General features: G+C 37.0%; 1 protein-coding gene across 25 annotated transcripts in view; it reads left to right on the forward strand.

The window, feature by feature from the left end:
• Positions 1-20894, forward strand: part of FBXL4 (F-box and leucine rich repeat protein 4) — an 84715-nt gene that overhangs the window by 15117 nt on the left and 48704 nt on the right. For 6 of the 25 annotated variants that reach the window (XM_051854472.3, XM_089332846.1, XM_089332847.1 and 3 more), the window contains 4 exons: positions 2104-2221; positions 2861-3445; positions 11327-11672; positions 18826-19070. In XM_051854472.3, coding sequence (XP_051710432.2) covers positions 2934-3445; positions 11327-11672; positions 18826-19070 — 1103 coding nt within the window. In that variant the 5' untranslated portion in view covers positions 2104-2221; positions 2861-2933. Of the gene's footprint in view, positions 1-2103; positions 2222-2845; positions 3446-11326; positions 11673-18825; positions 19071-20894 lie in introns of all 25 variants that reach the window. The other 19 variants (XM_089332844.1, XM_089332849.1, XM_089332852.1 and 16 more) reach the window with 10 other exon arrangements.

A 20894-nucleotide genomic window follows, 5' to 3' on the forward strand; every position in this document is an offset into this window, starting at 1 on the left:
AGCTTATTTAAAGCAATTTATAGACTGTAGTGAGAAGTAATGTCCAAAGATAGTGTGGGGATATTTTTAAAAAGTTCGTTGGAGGTGAGAAGGCAGTGTTGTGGCTTAGCGGGTAAAGCTGCTGCCTGCGATGCTGGCAACCCATATGGGCACCAGTTCAAGTCCCAGCTGCTCTACTTTCAGTCCAGCTCCCTGCTAATGGCCTGGGAAAAGCCGCGGATGATGGCCCAAGTGCTTGGACCCCTGCCATCATGTGGGAGACTGGTCCAGCACTGGCCACTGTGGCCATCTGAGGAGTGAGCCAGCAGATGGAAGATCTCTGTGTCTCCATCTCTTTCTGTAACTGTGACTTTCCAAATAAATAAAAGAAACTTTAAAAAAAAAAACTTGTATTTTTTAAAGCAGTTCATGGAAAGTGGAGTGAAAAGACAAATTTATTTTGATCCAAAAAAATGGATATGAATACATGTGAATATATTAAAAAATTCATAGAAAATGTATACTAACAAAGTAACTATGCATGAATTTCATAGTATATATTAAGGATTTCAGATTTCTGTAGGTGTAAGATTCTTTTTGACAGATTTACACTTGTCCTGCATGAAATGTTTTAATAAAGAAGTAATATGGCTAGGTGGTTATTTCCCACACACACATACGTTTTATTGTATGGCCTGTATTTCATCATCTGCTGTTTTTGTCCTGAGGTGAATCTGATTCATTGACTCATGATACATCCTAGAAATACTATAGAACAGAAGAGAGCCACAGAAACTATTTATTTTAATAAATGCCTTGTTATCTTTCTCCAGAAAAAGTCTTGTTCCAGTTGTTAAAGTCCTTCTTGCTCTTAGGGTTTCCCCCCTTGGCTGAATCTGCTGACTGTCCTTCATTGCGGTTCATTTTCTATTGTGAGCCGATACATCTTTAGTGAGGGTTTAGTCTTTTCAGTGTGAAAATGTCCCACAAAGAGGTTGCAGATTTACACCTGCCAGATGATGAAGTCTGACCAGTTTGGGACTGCTTTTTCTTGTTTTTCTATTTTAGCCTGGGAATGGAGTGGGATTTCATCTATGGAGGTTGGTCTATACTCCATGCATGGTATATTCTTTGAGATTTTTTCTGATTTTTCCACATTGCCTCAGTTAATGTCATACCTACTTGGGTTTCCTGGCCTCTGCTCTATGTTTTAATACTCAAGCTTTTTATTGTTTGTTTGGTTGGTTTTTTTTTTTTTTTTTTTTTTTTTTTTTTTTTTTTTTGACAGGCAGAGTGGATAGTGAGAGAGAGAGAGACAGAGAGAAAGGAAGGTCTTCCTTTTTGCCATTGGTTCACCCTCCAGTGGCCACCATGGCTGGCGCGCTGCGGCCGGTGCACCGTGCTGATCTGAAGGCAGGAGCCAGGTGCTTCTCCTGGTCTCCTATGGGGTGCAGGGCCCAAGTACTTGGGCCGTCCTCCACTGCACTCCCTGGCCACAGCAGAGAGCTGGCCTGGAAGAGGGGCAACCGGGACAGAATCCGGCGCCCCGACCGGGACTAGAACCCGGTGTGCCGGCGCCGCTAGGTGGAGGATTAGCCTATTGAGCCATAGCGCCGGCCCAATACTCAAGCTTTTGTAGATTAGGTGATCCCGTCCAAGTTTTGGCTTTAGGAAGTTTCTTCTGAATGTACAGACAAGAACCTGTCTTTGAACAGCCAAGAGCTTACATCCCTGAGGCCAAGGGGCTGGACCTATGTTGTCAGTGACTGGCAACAAAGGTGGCCATCTAGAGAGTGCTGGACTCTCGATTGTTAGAAAATAAACCAATTTTTTTAAAAACAACACTGTTCAGCTACAGTAAAATGTGTCTACAGGAATAGTTTGAAATGAAAATTAGGGGTTTGTGATTTCTGTGTAGATAAGACTCAATATATTTTTATTGCACTCATAAAATTTTTAGAATATTTTTCAAATATGCACAAAATGTAGACAAATTTAACCTTAATTTTAAAGTTTTGTGTCTAATAAGTGGCTTTTAGCCTATAATAATAATAATCTTTTGGGAGCAGTTCAACTTCTGGAATTAGAAATAAAAAGTATTTTTCCAAAACTGTTCTGTTACAGGTAAAAGGATGTTATGCTTCAGCATTTTCACCTGAAATCGGCCTGTAGATTTCAGGCCACATGGATGGTTGCCAACTTTTGCATTTCCCAAGTGCGTCCTGTGACCATTCTCTCTGGGGTGAGTGATTTCTAAGAGAAGCTGGCAACAAACCAGACGCCAGGCATCCATGGACTTCCCTGACAAATAATGCTAAGGGTTATAAATTAAACACTGTCTGGTGATCTGTGATATGTTAGGCAGTTAATTTACGTGGTCTGGATTATCTGTCAGCTCCAAAAAAACTATATTCCCATAATGTGAAATCTGCACTTAACGTGTTTGGAAGAGTGTTGTAATTGACAATAGGGAATCATATGTTAAAAAATGAAATTACAACAATGCCTGTGTTTTTTTGGGATTTATCTTAGATAATCCATGATTCAACATACGTTTTAAATAATTTAAAAATTTCAAGGACTTATTGTTTCTGGAGTGATGGCTATAATGTATAAAAATGGGTTTTTTGGATCATACATTTTTCATTGCCTTGTATCAGTTTTGTTTTTCATAAAGCATAAAATTCTATACATTTATAATACTTAGATTATTTAAAATAATGTTAAGCAGATTGTTTATACTAGAGGTTTACATTTACAATTTAAAATGTATTTTTTTCTTTCTGGAATATTACATTTGGGGTAAAGCTGTTTGTTATCTTATCCATGCATTTTCTGCTTATTTAAATTATTTCACTTCACCAAGCCATTCATTTTTTAGAACATCCTTCAAAGAGTTCATGCGTCTTACAGAGGACACCTGACCTTTTGAAGCTTCATAATTCACATCTTTGATGTCACCAGTCTTTCCCATGTTAACAGTTCTGACTATGTTTTATTATCTATGCCTTCGGCGCCGAGCCAGGACAGCTACAAGAGGGGAAATGATGAACAGCCATAGAACTATAGCATCAAACAGCCGGACTTCACCTCTCAACGCAGAGGTGGTCCAATATGCCAAAGAAGTAGTGGACTTCAGTTCCCATTATGGAAGTGAGAATAGTATGTCCTATACCATGTGGAATTTGGCAGGCGTTCCAAATGTATTCCCAAGTTCTGGTGACTTTACTCAGACAGCTGTGTTTCGAACATACGGAACTTGGTGGGACCAGTGTCCCAGTGCTTCCTTGCCATTCAAGAGGACACCACCTAATTTTCAGAGCCAGGACTATGTGGAACTAACTTTTGAACAGCAGGTGTATCCTACGGCTGTTCATGTTCTGGAAACCTATCATCCTGGAGCAGTCATTAGAATTCTGGCTTGTTCTGCAAATCCCTATTCCCCAAGTCCACCAGCTGAAGTAAGGTAAGATTCATTTTTTAGTGGACTAAGTTAAATGGCCATAAAGTTTTGGTTGTTGTACTACTGCAGGTTTTTCTTTTTTCTTTTTTAATTGGAAGCATTCTTTCAGATAATTTAAACAAATTTTATTTGAAAATATTCCTTCATTTTCTGAGGAGAAATCACACATGTGTACATGTAATGCATGCTTTAAATTTGTGACACTTCATCCTATCATTATTCATAGATTGTGGTATTTGTCACATAATTTAGCATAAATTAAAAGCACAATTTGAACTAATAAGGACATGGGCTAAACTGAGAAGTTAGTAGGAAATAGGACTTTTAAAATATTTTCATGGAGGCATTATGTTATTGCTCGTATATACTTAGAACAACTCAAAATAGGCTTGCAGACTAAAACTTTAGGGGACATCCTTAGGGGATATGTTAGGTGGGTGTTTTTGTATAAAGTATATTCACTGAAAAGTAAATGATGCTTTAAGTTGTTCCTGCATCTCCCTATAGGCTGATTTACATCATTAATTTGCTTAAAAACTCCTCTCTCTTGCTTTTGTAGTTTGGCCTCCTGACTTTTAAACATATAATGATTTGATTAGGTGATATAATCACATAGGTTAGTAATCTAAAAAGATCAAAATGGTGTATTGCATGTACCCTAATCTCCATGTGCCTACATCTCATCCTTTCCCCTTTGTTAATCAACTTCCTTTGTAGAGTTTTAGAGTGTCTATGCAGATGCAAATAAATATAATACAGGCATTCATTTTATTTACTTCATACTCAAAAGTGACCATAACTTTCACATTTTTCTGCACCTTGCTGGTTTATTTCACTTCATAGTATATATTGGATTTTTTCTTATAATCCCAAGGAGAGCATCTGCCTTCTTTCCTACAACCTGGTTTGTATGTACCCCAACTTATTAGCCAGTTCCCCATTAATGAGAACTTCGTTGTTTCCAGTCTTTTGCTTTTATAAACATGAATGCATGGAGTAACCTTATCGTAAGTTGCTTCACTGTACACACATGTATCTGTGGAATAAGACCTGAGGAAGTGACCCAGCCAAGACCCGAGAGTTGAGTGAGTGGAAAGGCAGGTGGTGTGAGGACCGCATATGTGGAGATGAGATGCTGAGGTGAGAGAATGCTATCTGAAGGAATGGGAGAAGTCCAAGAGGGTAGAGAACAAGTTATTTGAGGGCTGCAAGCATGTCAGTGACATTCCTGAGTTCTAAACTAACTAGTGTTTTTAGACTTTGAGATTTCCTAGATGTCAGGGATGTAATTTCCCAGAGTTCATATAAGCGGAAGTGCTCTAGGAGAAAGCGGTAAGGGAGTGAGAAAGCATGGTAGGGAAGGTAAAGAAGCTATGCAGAGATGAAATTTCTTGTAAATTCCCAGTCTGCTGGGAAGCAGTTGCTAGGGAGCTGGGCTCTTCTACTCCTAAACCCATCTTTGGCTGTTGGCTGGAGGAGTTAGAAAGGGGACTGAAAATATCTTCCAGGCACATGCCAGTGTTTGGGTAGAAGGGCTCAGGGAGCCCAAGGTAGTTCTGTATAGAAGGTTGCAGACATAAGCCTTTAGGAGCCAGGCAAGCCCATTTGGAGGACTGGTCTGCAGATCTAAGTGACACAGGTGGGAGGAGTAAACTGTGTTAACTAGTGAGCAAAATAATGATTATAAACGCTGAGGAACTCCAATGGAGTTATCAGTTTATTTACTTTGCTAAATAAGCATACACTTCGAAAATGTAACACCAACATCATTTATCACTATCTTTTCATAAAAGAACCCCAGTTTATATCAGGAAATTAATAAAATCAGATTCTTGAATAAAGAACTGTTGGGAATTTTGCAGGAACACATAATATGTGTGCATGTGTTTCTATGAACCAGTACACATTCCTTTTCCTGTTTAATTACGGAAGACCACCATGCACCTTTGGGAACCACTGGGCTACCCAGCCTATTGTTTATGTCCACTTAGAAGTTAGGAATACAGAGTACGTTGGAGTAGCTCAAGAATTTGTTTTCAGAAAATGAACTTCCTATAGCACGAGGGTATTCAAAATTATTTTAAAGATTTATTTTATTTATTTGAAAGGCAGAGTTAGAGAGATACATCTTTCGCTGGTACACTCCCCAAAAGCCAGGAGCCAGGAGCTTCTTCTGGGTCTTCCATGTGGGTGCAGGGACCCAAGGACTTGGACTATCTTCTGCTGCTTTCCCAGGCACATTTGCAGGTAACTGGGTTGGAAGTGTAGCAGCCAGGGCTTGATGCCGCATCGCAGGCTGTGGCTTTACCCACTACTCAACAACGTTGGCCCCAATATTCTGAATTTAAAAGCTATTTTTTATTGTTTCATTAGCTTGCATTTCTTTGTTCAGTAAATGAAGTAGAAAAGATACAGGTAATTCTACCAGATGTCAAAGTCTTTTGGCTTCTTGCCTGGTGCTTTGTGTGTAGTAGAAAAAGGCAATAATGGAGTGTCCTGATCCTGAAAATAAGATCTTAATGGATGCCTCTGTGGGCGTTAGAAAATAGGCTAATTCAGTGTTACAATTTGGAATAGAGAGGATAAAATGACAAATTGAGATCACAGTAAAAAAAAAAACAAACCTGATTGTTGTGGTTTTTTTGGTTTTATTTATTTATTTATTTTGATTGTTGAAAGCACTTTAACTATATTGAACTTGAGGAAGCAGGGAATAAGAAAGGCTGTCACAGAAAATTTGCTGCCAAAGGGAGTTGGGTAGGCAGTGACTACACAAATTTGTCATTGATGTTGTGGCCAAGAAACATAGTTTTGGAGTTTTAAGTCAGAATTGAACAGCTCCTTCATAGGCTAATTTTTTAAAAAGCAGATTGCCAGTTTGTATCTGATTTTGGATGGGCTGGGAAATAAGGAGGAGCAGGTACATCTGTCGGCAGACTTGTTTCTTGTACTCGTATTTGTTTTCCTGTACTATCCCTTCAATTTCAGCTAGTGAGATTGAGCAGGTTGGAAGGGGAACTTTCTTTGTGCTGGCTACTAGATTTGATTATCAATCAGGAGAAATTTGGTTTACAGGAATGCTTTTTGCACCTTGGTACCTGGCTTGAAACCTGAATACAAGTTAAGATATTTGTTTCCCCCGGTTTCCATTAATGAAACATTTCTCTTCCTCTCTTGTCTTCCTGTTGCTTCCTGGTTGCCTAGAGAGTTTCTCAGTGGTAGAACAGCAAGTCAACAATCACAGAAAGAGGAAGAGAGTGATTTGTTGATTATTTTCAGGCACAGGACACATAGTAAGCACTCGGGACCATCAACTGAAAGATCATTAAGTTAGGTTTAGGAAGAGAGTGCTGTTGGTTACCATCCCAGAATTGAATGCTCCACAGGTGGACTCAAACATAGTCTGAGAAGGACTCCAGGCACACGTGGTACCCTAGACTTCAGAGCCTTAAATAGATTTGTCCAGAAGATAAGAATGATAATAAACGCGTAAATGTACAGAATACAGAGGTTGTTACTTAAAGCAGTTCAATCACAGCGTCACTGCCTGGGTCCAGATGAGGATGGAAAGAGTTGGGGCTCTCTCCAGAAGTGTGTGTGGATGTGTTTCTGAATGCATGGTCAGGTACACATGTTTCCATTTAGTTGCTTGTTTTCACTGGTCAGTTTTTAAGATTCTGGCTTTAGTTGTATGGAATAAAAGAAACTGGTATAGTCTCTTCTTGGGTATAATAGGTACTTTTCTAACTTTGAAATGATACATTCTGATTTTAAAAAGGAATTTGACACAAAAATTCACTTTAAAGTAGGTACCAGAAAATCAATTTATGTTAGTCTCCTAGTTAATGTTAAGTATTCATATACCCGTAATATTTTAGTACTTTTTCTTAAGAAAAAATTTAAAATATGTGAATAAACTAATGATTCCCTTGGAAAATATTTTATATTTAGACATTTTAAAACCTTTCGATTAATATAATAGAGGAGATTCCAGTATTTCATAGGTATAGTTCTAAGAAGGTAACCATACTTAATTTAAAAAAAAATTAAAAATAAATTTAAAAAAGAATTTCAGGTGTAAAAATGATAGGTGTTATAAGTATACACACTAATATGGAATTCTGTATTAATAGAAAAATCATAAATCCAAAGTAACCTTTTGTGGTGTAAATTTTAGCAATCACATGATGTTTATCTCTTTGGTAATCTCATTTATTTGAACAATCACCCTTAAATTTTATTTTTATAACACTTTTTACAGAATTCACAGAAAATATTTTTATTAATGCCCCAAAAAATCTTTCTAAAAACTATTAAGATCCTGTTTTTTCTGCTTTAAGTATGCTATCATTTTTATATCATCTGATGTATGTTTGACTAGATACGTAATGTTCATTCTTCATAGAAGTCTTGAGCAAAAATGATGTTAAAATACCATTAATCCTGATATGTTTAAGCGTGTAGAAATGTTAAGGGAGTCAGTTTAGAGCATCATCTTCACCTTGTCTCTTTTGCATATTCTGCAAAGGAAATGGAGAGGTCTTTGGTAGATTAATGCATTATTAAAATAGAATATTTATTCTCTAATCAGTGCCTTTCTTTAAGCTTATATTTGTAATTTTATAATTTAATTTACATTATAATGTATTTCAAATTATACATGAGGAACATGTATTGTCTGCATATTTATTTATTGCAAAGTCTCTGGTGGAGGTGATTTCTGTATTACATTCTCAAGGTTTCTCTTAAGTATCACAAAACTCTTCCTTGAAGCCAAACAATAAAAATAAGCTGGTTTATTCCACATGTGTTGTGAACTCCATAGGCAGTTATTTCACAGGATCCTGAGTAGTCCATTTTTCTTGGGCATGAGGAATTCCTCCAATATCATCTGGTAATGTCATTTTGCAATAGCAACAAGAGGAGGAATAAAATCAAGGTTTGAATTTTTTTTTATACATTCTACAGTTTACTCCATGATTCTTGGAAATAGGTGTTCCAAAATCAGGCATGCATTTGCCCACCAACATCAATCCATCCATTCCTACTTTTATGCTGTCAAGGATGCAAATACTCAAAAACTGTTTATGTTTGGTGGCTTTTGTTCCTAATTTTCAGGAGAGAATCAGTAGAAACATCAATTATGTGGAGATTATAAAAGTACTAGAAACTGTAAAAGTTCCTACTGTTACAGTTTCCTGTTCTGTGGTTCCAGATTCCATTGATGATATGTTGGCTGGAATCCCCTCTGTGTTTTTTGCCTTGATGCTTTTGTTCCTAAAGGTAGAAAGTTTCATACTTTCCTTCTCCATTCTTCTGAAATTAGCGCTACCTACCTTCTTGGCCCCCAGACTATTAGGATGTCTGTTTATTGATGGCCTCTATAGTTTTGGCTCAGATTTCTCCCTCATGTTTCACACTCTTGCATATTTTAGCTTTCTATGCATCTTGGCATAGTTAATCAGTTTTTACTTAGATCTCAGTAGGTCAAGGGGCCAAAGAAATGAAACAATAGTTTATTGACAAGGAGTAGGGGAAGCCTCATGATGAATGAACATACAGAAACATCTTAAGTGTTATTAGTAACTAGTGAATTATAAATTACATCATAAGGAGATGTGACTGCCTGTGAAATTAGGAGGTAATTTGAAAAATAGATGACGTTTTCAGTGCTTCATTTTGTATACTATAGACATAAATTTTTTAAAGCAGTTTGTAAAAATTTGGAAGCATACCAGGGGATTCCAATTCAATCCCATCGAGGTGGCATGTACCAATGCCATCTCACTGTTCCAGGTGATCAGTTTCAGTTCACAGTTGGTCATGGTGAAAGGACTGGGAGTCAAAGGGAGCACATAGACAAGTCTAGTACCTGCTAATGCTAACTGATGGAGTAAATAAAGGGGAGAGTGATCCAACATGGGAAGTGAGATACTCAGCAGACTCATAGAATGGCAGATGTCCTAAATAGCACTCTGGCCTCAGAATCAGCCCTAAAGGCATTCGGAGCTGGCTGAAAAGCTCATGAGAGTATTTCAGGCATGGAAAGCCAAGACACTCTGGCAAAAGATCTCTGCGAGTGAGATCCCAGTGGAAAGAACAGGTCATCAAAGAAGGAGGTACCTTTCTCTGAAGGGAGGAGAGAACCTCCACTTTGACTATGACCTTGTCTAAACAAGATAAGAGTCGGTGAACTCAAAAGGCTTCCATAGCCTTGGAAACTCATGACTGGTGCATAGGGAGATTACTGATGCCATAGACAGGAGTGTCAATTTGTAAAGTCAACAACAGGAGTCGCTGTGCACTTACTCCTCATGTAGGATCTCTATCCTTAATGTGCTGTACATTGAGATTTAATGCTATAACGAGTACTCAAACAATATATTTCACTTTGTGTTTCTATGGGGGTGCAAACTGTTGAAATCCTTACTTAATGCATACTAAACGGATCCTCTGTAAAAAAAAAAAAAAAAAAAGAAATTATCAATTCCCAACTTGACTCTCACTGGGATTAAACATGACAATAGGTCTGATCTGATTTCATCATCATTTAAAAAAATCATCTATTATTTTTCACTTTATGTTTCTGTGTGGGAGCAAACTGTTGAAATCCATACTTAATGTATACTAAGCTGATCTTCTGTATATTAAGATAATCGAAAATGAATCTTGATGTGAATGGAAGGGGAGAGGGAGTGGGAAAGGGGAGGGTTGTGGGTGGGAGGGACGGTATGGGGGGGAAGCCATTGTAATCCATAAGTCGTACTTTGGAAAATTATATGCATTAAATAAAAGTTTAAAAAAAAATTTATCTTTTGACATAAAATATTTACTTAAAAATCCCAATAGTAGAATAAATTATGAGAAATAGAAGAAAGACGTTTATTGAAGGATTTTTATCTGTTTCTAATTTTTTGTTTATTAGGAAATAATATTAGAAAAATAGTAATTATGACATACATGAGAGTGTTAGCTATCTAATGATACCATATTGTAAAGAATCTTTAATCTTGAGAAACAGTTTTATAAGAACACTTACATAGAGTTGGGACTGGAAAAATTAGATGGGCAGGTCTTAGTAGGTTGGCCATTTCATTGTGAGAGGACAACATGAACAAAGACACAAAAGTGGAATTGAGTTTATTGTATGATTAATGATTAAAGTGATGATTAATCTGGCTGGGGAGTGAGGGTTCATTTGGAGAGACAGGGAGAGTGCTATTCACCTGTTACTAGGTACTGGGGACATAAGGATGACTAAAAGATGACAAAAATGAAAATTCAGGAGAAGTCAGATATGAGGCAGTCTCCTGAAAAATCTGACAAAACTTAATGATATGATGAAAGAGAAAGTTAAAAAGAATATATGGAAGTTTTGAGTTTGTATGAAGCCAGTAACAGTCATAGAAAAACTTGAGAAGGAAACCTTCATGAGGCAAGATGATGGGTTTTGTTCTACAGTTGGTTTAGGATGCACACACAGAAAAGACGTTTGTCTTGTGTTCTGTCTTTTTAAGGTTAACTTATTCTATAAAACTGGATGTTTTTCAGATCTCTCTGACCAGCTATTCTAGTATTTAAACTGACCATTGTGAAGTCTGCAAAAACCAACCAACACACCAAATAAACACACAAACAAACAAACAAAAAAACAGGGTTTTGGGAGGGCTTGTTAAAAATAACAATAAATTCAGTAACTAGGCCTACGTGGTTTTATTTATAAAAATTTCCTATGTCCTGTAAGCAGTATGTATATTTGATTCTATTCCCTTTTTTTGATGCCTTTGTTTCACACTGTAACATATTGGGGATGGGGCCATAACCTTAAGGAACCAATAGATCTCATTCTAAACTGTATTATAGGGAAGTTTCTTTCTTTGGCAGATGGGAGATTCTTTGGTCAGAGAAACCTACGAAGGTGAATGCTTCCCAGGCTCGCCAGTTTAAACCTTGTATTAAGCAGATAAATTTTCCCACAAATCTTATCCGACTGGAAGTAAATAGTTCTCTTCTGGATTATTACACTGAATTAGATGCAGTTGTGCTACATGGTCTGAAGGACAAGCCAATGCTGTCTCTCAAGACTTCACTTATTGACATGAATGATCTAGAGGATGAAGACTATCCTGAAGAGGCTGGTTGTGGAATGGACAATCTTAACAAAAAATTTAGCAGTGTTGCCCTCAAGGAAGGGCCAAATAATGGATATTTTGATAAACTACCATATGAGGTAAGCCAAAAATATACAGTAGTAATATTGGATATATCAGTGTAGACTTTTCAGTGTTTTGATATTTATGTTTATTTTGCTAGATATCAGAGGAATAAAGGCATTGATAAGGTTTACATAATTTGATATGTTGTGTATTTTGATTTTGGAAAAAGTATACAAAATTATGTTAAGTAATTTCATTGCTTTTGTTTTAGATTAACTTTAGTGATTCTAGATAAATAAATTATATCACTGTTTAACAGGAACCAAATACATAAGCTAATAATAAATTTCAGCCTACTTTAATTCATAATTATACTATGTAAGTATGGGCAATATGTGATTATAAAGTCATGTCAAATATAATTTGCTGTTAATTATAAAAGAGTAAAAAGATTGTGAGATGAATGCTTATTTCATTTAGAAGTCCACAGTTTCTCTGAGTGTTATTTCTTCTTCTTTTCAAATTCTATTCTGTGTTCTTCAACCTACAATTTTAGGCCTAGGTAGGTTCAGAGAGACCACCAGGAAATACTTTTTTATGTGTCTAGACTGATCCTGTATTCAGGATGTGTGGTTGTACAGGAACACCCCTGCAGTATATTTCACATTCTTGGCTATCAGGCATCAAGTGCCAGTAGCATTCTAAAGCCATGTGACACCAAAACCTCTCCTCACTTATTTCCAGATATCACGTGGGGTGGGAGCAGTGCTAGACGTTTCTGTCTCCTGCTGAAAACTACTGTGCGCAGTTAAAAATAGCACCAGCTTTCTTTTTAAGAAAAATTTATACTCCTTTCTTTTCTTTCTGTTTTTTTTTTTTTTTTTTTTTTTTTGTTTGTTTGATTTATTTATTTGACAGAATTACAGACAGTGAAAGAGACAGAGAAAGGTCTTCCTTCCATTGGTTCACTCCCCAACTGGCCGCTACGGCCGGCGCCAGGTGCTTCTTCCTGGTCTCCCATGTGGTTGCAGGGGTCCAAGCACTTGGGCCATCTTCCACTGCTATCCCAGGCCAAACCAGAAAGCTGGACTTCTAGAAGAGGAGCAGCCGGGACTAGAACTGGCACCCATATGGGATGCCGATGCTGCAGACAGAGGATTAACCCACTGTGCCATGGCACTGGCCCCGATACACCTTTCTTTAGAGATTTATTTATTTATTTTGAAAGTCAGAGTTACAGAGAGAGAGGGAGAGACAGAGACAGAGAGAGAGGGATCTTCCATCTACTGGTTCACTCAGATGCCACCATGGCTGGGACTGGGCCAGGCTGAAGCCAGGAGCTTCTAGGTCTCCCACATGGGAGCAAGGGTCCAAGCATTTGGGCCATCCTCCACTGTTTTCCCCAAGCCATTAGCAGGGAGCTGGATTGGAAGTGGAGCAGTTGAGACAGAAGCAGGTTCCCATATGAGAAGATGGCGGCTTTACCTGTTATGCCACAGTGTCGACCCCAATGCTCAACTTTAAACAAACTTAAATTACCCTCCTTTCAAACTGGTGGTTATTTCCAGTTTCATTGTAATAACTAATTTAACGTACAGGGAACAATATGACAGCCTCTTAAATGCCTGATAGTGACTATAATACCTGGTCATCATTTTACAGCTAAAATGCTGTGGTTTATCCTGTGAATAGCTAAAGTTGCCACATAAAGATGAATTGAAGGAATATATGGTAGGTGGTTTACTCAGAAAGGCATGGGACCAGGACCCCACCCAGGCCTTCTGAATCAGTTCCTGAGGTATGAAGAGGAAGCATCATTGACAGAATGGACAAATCGTCTGTTCTTAATGGGATGAGGGATAAGTTGGTGAGAGACGAGCAGGAGACAGTGACACAGTGGCTCCTTGGTGCTTTAAGGAGGGTATGTTCTCACAGTCGTGAGTGGGGGCACTGCCTTAGGACAGTGGGTCACTTCTTGGATTCATACCCATTCTCACAACTAGAAATTTAACTTCAGTGAACATATTTTAAACAATTTATAGAATTTTAACCATACCTATTAAAAATGCTTGACACATAAAATTCAAGTGAATAACTGAGGGGAATCTAGGCAAAGGAAAGAGAGTGTACAGAGGCAAAAGTAAATGAAACCGTGTCTGCCTCTAGTATTTCAGTATGGCTGAAATAATAAAGTTATCTTTTAATCCCATTTCACCGCAAAAGTTAAAAAAAATCAACTTACTCTTTTATCCATTCAAGGTAGAGTATAAAATTATTACAGGTATGATGTCTTATAACTTACCTTCTAAAGGATAAAAAGATAAGGGTAGTGCTAGAGGATGCCACAGAGTGGAAAAGTTTCTGTTTGTGATGAAGGTTGGGAGAGATTTCAGCATGTTTATATGCTGAAGGGGAGAAACCTGTCGAGACAAAAACCTTCAAGTACATGCAAGCAGTTTAGTCAGTACAACAAAGTCCTGTAGAAGAAACCAGGAGTTGGGATCAGTTCTGGAGGGACGTTCGTTGGCCTTGGTGAAAGAAGTGTACCATGTAAGGAGTAATACTGTGAAACATTGAATGATCTCACAGTGAGTAAAAAGAGAAATACTTAAAAAGTGTTATTTTGAAAGTAACACATTATTTCAAGGGGAAATTAAACCATATTTAAATATGTCCAATGATACCGTGTTCTCATAGTTTAAATCATTGTATTGAATAGAATTAATTTTGAGGATAGATAGATCAGGGTATCTCTTTGTACTAACTGCTTAGAAATTATATTGAAATAACTGAATATTAAACAAAATTTTAATTCTGAAAATAGTTGGAGAAGTGCCCCAACTATTGCCAAGTTCAGATGATTCATGGATTCTTGCTAGTATCTAAACTTTCATAGAATAAAAAAGTTTTTAATTTCTTGTGAAACTAGTGTTATGCTGATTAAGATAGTATGCCAAAAACTACAGAACAGTTTTATATATGTAAACAATTTAAATATAGCATATTGGATGATTTTAAAAGGGTATTATAAGAAATCATTCAGCATTTCTGGAATTCAAGGGTGTTTGCATATCAGAGAATGTACACAATAATAACGGTACAGGCCAACAAGAAGAAAATCCTGTGATCATCTCAGCAGGTGGCAAAACTGCTTAACAAGTGATAGCTATATAGATATCAAATTGTATTCAGTTCTTTTAAAAAGGAAATACTTTATTAATCTACTAATTGGCTGTTTTCAGATATAATAGCCAAGTTATCATATTTAATTATCAAACACTAGGAGTACATTGTTGGATATGATAATCACAAGTCATATATATTGTTAAGCACCTGAAACATGGCTAGTCTGAACTGAGATATGCTGAAAAAGCAAAATATACACAAGATTTCAAAGACATTTCAAAAAATGTAAAATATCTCAGTAATTTTATACTGATTACATGTTGAAATGATCACTTTTAATTGCATATGCTAAAAACTAACTCCATCTGTTTCTTTTTGCTTTTAGAAATGTAGTTACTAAAAATTTTGAAATTACATATATATGTTTTCTCCTGTTTATGGGACACATTGGAATTAAAAGCAAGAATAAGACAACAATGTTATTTTGAATTGTTCTGGATGTGTAAACCAATGCTAGTAAACACAAGAAAGAAGGAGAATGCATAATTTTTGGATAGGAGGCTGTAAAAGTTATCATTTGCAGACAATATCATTATAGCTGAGAATTCTTAGGAACATAAACCAAAAACAATAAGTAAATTGGCAGGTTACAAAGTTAATAGACAAAATCATAGTTTTAGAAACGTAAAAGATCATTAAATGATAAATCCTACCATACCTTTGAGAAGGAGCACAGAATATAGTGTCAGTTTTCCCCAATCTATTAACTTCAAAAAGTTCATGGAAAATGTGTTATGAAAAAAAATCTATGCATAGATTTAAAATATTTTTGAACCAGAATAAGCATTGTTTAATTCCAGTTTTCCATGAAAACTTTCTGGTACCCATGCATTCAATGAAGTCCCAATTAAAATGCAACCAGAATTTTTTTACTGAAAAGTTCACCTTAAGAAGAAATGAAAATACCAGGAAAATTTTGGAAGAGTGATGGGTGGGCATTTAGCTTTATTCTCATTTGTAACCAAACCAGTGCATTCCAACACATATACCTTAAAAATTTTTAAAAAACTTATTTTACCTAGCGGGCTATTAATATCAGAGAAATTATGGTAAGATGTAACAAAAAGAATTCAGGAGCAGAGCAAATGGGAAGAAAACATTGGCAGCTTTATTAGCAAAGGGTTAAATTTCTGTAATTAAAAGACATAGAGAACTGCAAATAAAAGCAGTCCCATACTTTTTTCTTTTTAATTTTTTCCCCTTCTGAATGACAAAATTTAAAACTTTGATGCCAGTTCTGTTTAGGATACAGGTGAATTGGTGCTTTTATACACTATGGATATATAATTTGACATGAATATTCTTCAGGGCAATTCAGCACTATATCAAAACTTTTAAATGCATATAATTAACTCCAAGGATATATTTGCAAAGTTTGCCAGAATGAACGTACATATATATTACATCCACATGATACTGCGGTATTATTTCTAGTAGGAAATAAAATGGAGATACATCAGTGGGAAACTAGTTGGATTATTATGCTATGTCTTTGAAATGCAATGAGATGGATTTATATTAACAGATATAGAGAGACCTACAGTATACTATCAGTAAGAACAGCAAGTTGCTGAATAGTGTATATAGTAGTAATATTTTAAGAATATTAAAAGAAAAGTATTTCATAAACATTTATTTAGTAGAGGTAAGAAAACCTGTTAAGAGTGCTTATCTCCATGGAGAAGGATTATTAGAATTGAGGGTAGAGAGTAAGAAAATTCTCTTTTTTCTACCTTTATTTAGTGTTTGGGTTTTCTAAATTTTTATCTAATTTTTTTTTGTTTGTATATTTTATATGCCAACAGATTTGTCTGGATGATGGAACTTGTTTTAAAAATTATTAAATTGCAGTATGTATCAGGACTGCTGCAATGAGATTTTTTTTAAAGATTCATTTTATGTATTTGAAATACAGAGTTACAGAGGTAGGTAGAGACAGAGAGAGAGAGGTCTTCCATCTGCTGGCTCACTCCCCAGATGGCTGCAACGGCAGGAACTGCGCCGATCCAAAGGCACGAGCCAGGAGCTTCCTCTGGGTCTCCCACGTGGGTACAGGGGCCCAAGGATTTGGGCCATCTTCCGCTGTTCTCCCAGGCCATAGCAGAGAGCTGGATTGGAAGAGGAATAACCAGGACTAGAACCGGCGCTCATATGGGATGCTGGCGCATCAGGCCAGGTCTTTAACCTGCTGTGCCACAGCGTCGGCCCCTGCAATGAGATTTTGCAGTAGGGGAGAGATATTGGGCTTGACTCTGAACATAGTGTGGGCAAGTAGAAATTTGTAGCCAAGGAGAACACTGAGGTTAAGTGGGTGGAAAATTACTGAAAGGAAGCATCGAGAGTAAGTAAGATTCTGGTGAAATCTAACCAACAGGATTCTTACTTACATGATTGGACATCACATGGGTGGCCCCCACTGGAGGGTTTGTAGAGGATTTGCTAAACTGACTTTTACAAGAAGATGCATAGATGAGCCTAGACGAAGAAAGTTCAGGTTGACTGTTTTGGTCAAGCAGAAAACCTTTGTCAGATTTGAGACTTTTAATTTCCTTGTTTTCAAAACACATACCTGATGTTAGTTTTTTTTAAAGATTTATTTATTTGAAAGGCAGAGTGACAGAGAGAGGGAGAGTCAAGAGAGATGTCTTCCATTTGCTGGTTTGCTCCCTCCCCAAATGGCTGCAACAACCAGATCTGGGCCAGGCCAAAGCCAGGAGCAAGGAACTCCCTCTAGGTCTCCCACATGTGTGCCCGGGGGCCCAAATACTTGGGACATGTTCTTCTTCTTTCAAGGTCCATTCACAGGGAGCTGGATCAGAAGAGGTGCAATGCCAGCCTCACAATGTTTACCAGTAAGAAAAATAAGGGGCCAGCATTGTGGCATAAAGAATCAAGCCGCCCCCTGCAATGCCAGCATCTCATATTGGCACAGATTAGAGTCCTAACTGCTGCAAGTTTAATCCAGCTTCCTGCTAATGCACCTGGGAAAGCAGCTGAAGATGGCCCAAGTGGTTGGGCCCCTGCATACACAGGGGAGACCTGGATGATGCCCCTGGCTCCTGGCTTTGGCTGTTAAGGGAGTGAACCAGTGGATGAAAGATCTTTTTCTGTCTCTCCCTCTGTATAACCATGACTCTTAAATAAATAAATAAATAAATAAATAAATAAATAAATAAATAAATGTTTAAAAAGAAGGAAGAATAAGTGGACTAGGGAGACAGCTTTAAATAGAGGTAAGCATCTTTTTGATGTCACCTTCTTAATTTTTGAATCTGTTAACTACTCTGTCATCACTGCCAGCTGCCTTAAGCAGGCCCCTTCTCTCTTCTGGAATTCTGCACTAACCCCTGTCTAGTTTCCATTCTTGCCCCCTTCAGTAGCACCACCTGCAGTGATCTTCCTAAAACACAAATCCAGACCATGTCTCTGGGCAGTTTAAATCCCTTTGATATTCCTCATTGCTTTCAGGATGAATCCAAATTCCTTGTGAGGGTCTTTGTTACCCAGTCCTCACCATTAGACTCTGTTCACTTACTTTACCCTTTATCTTTTAAAGATGTCTTCCTGGCATGAGCACATTTTGGCCTTGGAGTTAGACTTGTATGTTGTGTTAGACTCTAGTGTCATCCTATGCTGCTTCTGTTCAGGCTTTTAAAATATATCTCCGTACTTATTGATTATCCCCACTGCACTGTAAGCACTCTGTGAGGAGGAACTGTTTCTAGAGTTTGGCAGGTAATAGGTATTCAGTAAGTGTTGAGTCTATGAAAAATTGTTTTATTAACAGATTATCAAAGTATACCAATGTATCCTAAGAAAGTGAGTAGTCAACATGAGCTGAGTATACTTTTGAACAGTTTTGAAATATAATGTAGCCTCAAATAGGTTTTCTCCCCAATTTGGATAATTCTGTTGGTTTATTTGCTATATGAAAATACTGTTATAAAATATGTAACACTATTGTTCTTTACTAGGCCACATGCTTAATAAAGTGATACTGGTTTTCACTTTTAATGATCTTGGTTTCTCTGTTTTATGTAGCTCATTCAACTGATTCTGAATCATCTTACCCTACCAGACCTGTGTAGATTAGCACAGACTTGCAAACTACTGAACCAGCATTGCTGTGATCCTCTGCAGTACATCCACCTCAATCTGCAACCATACTGGGCAAAAGTAAATGACACCTCTTTAGAATTTCTACAGGCTCGTTGCACTCTCGTCCAGTGGCTTAATTTATCTTGGACTGGCAATAGAGGCTTCATTTCTGTTGCAGGATTTAGCAGGTTAGTGCAAAGCCTTGTTGAGGTTTTTTTTTTTTTTTTTTATCAGCATGCTGTACTTACTCTTCAGTAGTTTTTATAATAAAAGTTCGAAATTACGTATCATGAATCTCACAGAAATATAAAAGAGATACATTTAGTATATTATATCATCATATGTTCAGAATGCTGCTGCTTATAAAAATATTTGAGTTTTACTATTCTCTTCAGCTAAAGTTCCTAATAATATGGAAGTGAACTATACCTTTATTTTATATTTTTAAAATCCCAAGTGACTTTCAACAGTGCTCCTTTTTTTCTTTCTCATATTTTCTCATACTTTCAGCACAGATGATTAACACATTTTGAAAACTATTTCCAAATCAAAATCTACCTCTTTAATGTGATTTGTCATAAATGGAAAACAATTTATTATAGAACATTTTTAATTAAATCTTAATTACATGTGCAATACATCACCCGGATTTAGAAGCTCATTTAAACTAATTATGTTGAAAATGCAATTGCAAGCTAAATAGACGACCACACTTGCAGACCTGCCCAGGTGTTTCTGCTCCTTTCTATTTCAGCATTTAGTTTTCTTGCTATTAAATGTCACCTGTTAAACATTTGAAAGCTTGCACAAGTGCATGTTTATTTAGTAATGCCAAAGTAATTTTTTCTTATGATACAAACAGGTGTTTTATCTTAACTTTGATGATGATTGTTTTCATTATATGTTACATATAATCCCATTATTTCCACGAAGTTAAATAATGAAGGAGTAGAAACTTTGGTGAAATTACCTATTCTTTTTAATTTTCTTGCTTTTAAAGACCAAAAATAAATGCTGGCTACCTTTATACATATCCGCAGTGGATATATTTTTGAACAGTAGTTTATGAATTAGAGATGTGTATATGGAGCCTTGTTCCCTTGTTATAAAAATATGCAATTCCAGAAGTAAGTGTTTGATATTTGGTATTAGATTTGGATGAAGTCATGTTTGAAACAGTAACAGTGTATTCAGAATGCCAACACTGGTAGTTTATGCATCAAGGTAAAAAATAAACAAGCATTAATGGCCCACAGCACATGTTGAAATTGTATATGCACTGAGTTTTTTTTCTGCCAGAAATTGAGTCAGGGGAAGGGGTTCACTGCTAGACATTTGACAGCTGTCCAGTGGAACACAGTGTAGGAGCACAAAGGGCATGATTCCTTTCTTCCCATCATAAAGGTCATGGCTGATACCCCTATAATTAAAGACAAATTAACAAGAGATGAGTGTAAGAAATTTATTTAATCACAGTTTTATATGACACAGCAGACCTAAGAACGAAGGTTCAAAGATACTGGAAAACTGTTGGAGTTTATACTGTAGTTCAGTGAAGCAGGGACAGCAGTTCAGAAATGCAATTGGATAAAAAAGAGTGTGCTCTATTAGTAATAGGCAAAGTGGGAAAACAAGACCTCCTTGTTGAGACTCTTGTCTCTGTAGTAGCATATTTTGCTCCTGGGTATGGTTCAAGACACTTCTGGAATGAAAGTCTTAGGAAGATCTTATGATGTCCTTTTGGACAAGGGTTGGTCAAGGAACTTCTTTTTGGGCAGCTCCTAGACAGATAGATAAAGGAAAGTTAGAGTAAATGCTGTATGACTTGTTTGGAGGTAAAGGGGTTCTAGTACCCCTTACCTGACTTGGAGAAGCAGAATTCTGGCTTCTGTAGCTCACTTCAGAGAAGAATGAGGGCCAAGAGCCAGGAAGGCAGAAGATTGTCTGAGAGACATTGGTTCTGCTTCTGCTTCCACCATCTAGTTCAGTGTCCTCAGCATGCCAAAGTGCCT

This window comes from Oryctolagus cuniculus, chromosome 5 (genome assembly GCF_051225735.1).
Source record: "Oryctolagus cuniculus isolate XC-2025 breed Fujian yellow rabbit chromosome 5, ASM5122573v1, whole genome shotgun sequence".
NCBI classification, from domain to species: Eukaryota; Metazoa; Chordata; class Mammalia; order Lagomorpha; family Leporidae; genus Oryctolagus; species Oryctolagus cuniculus.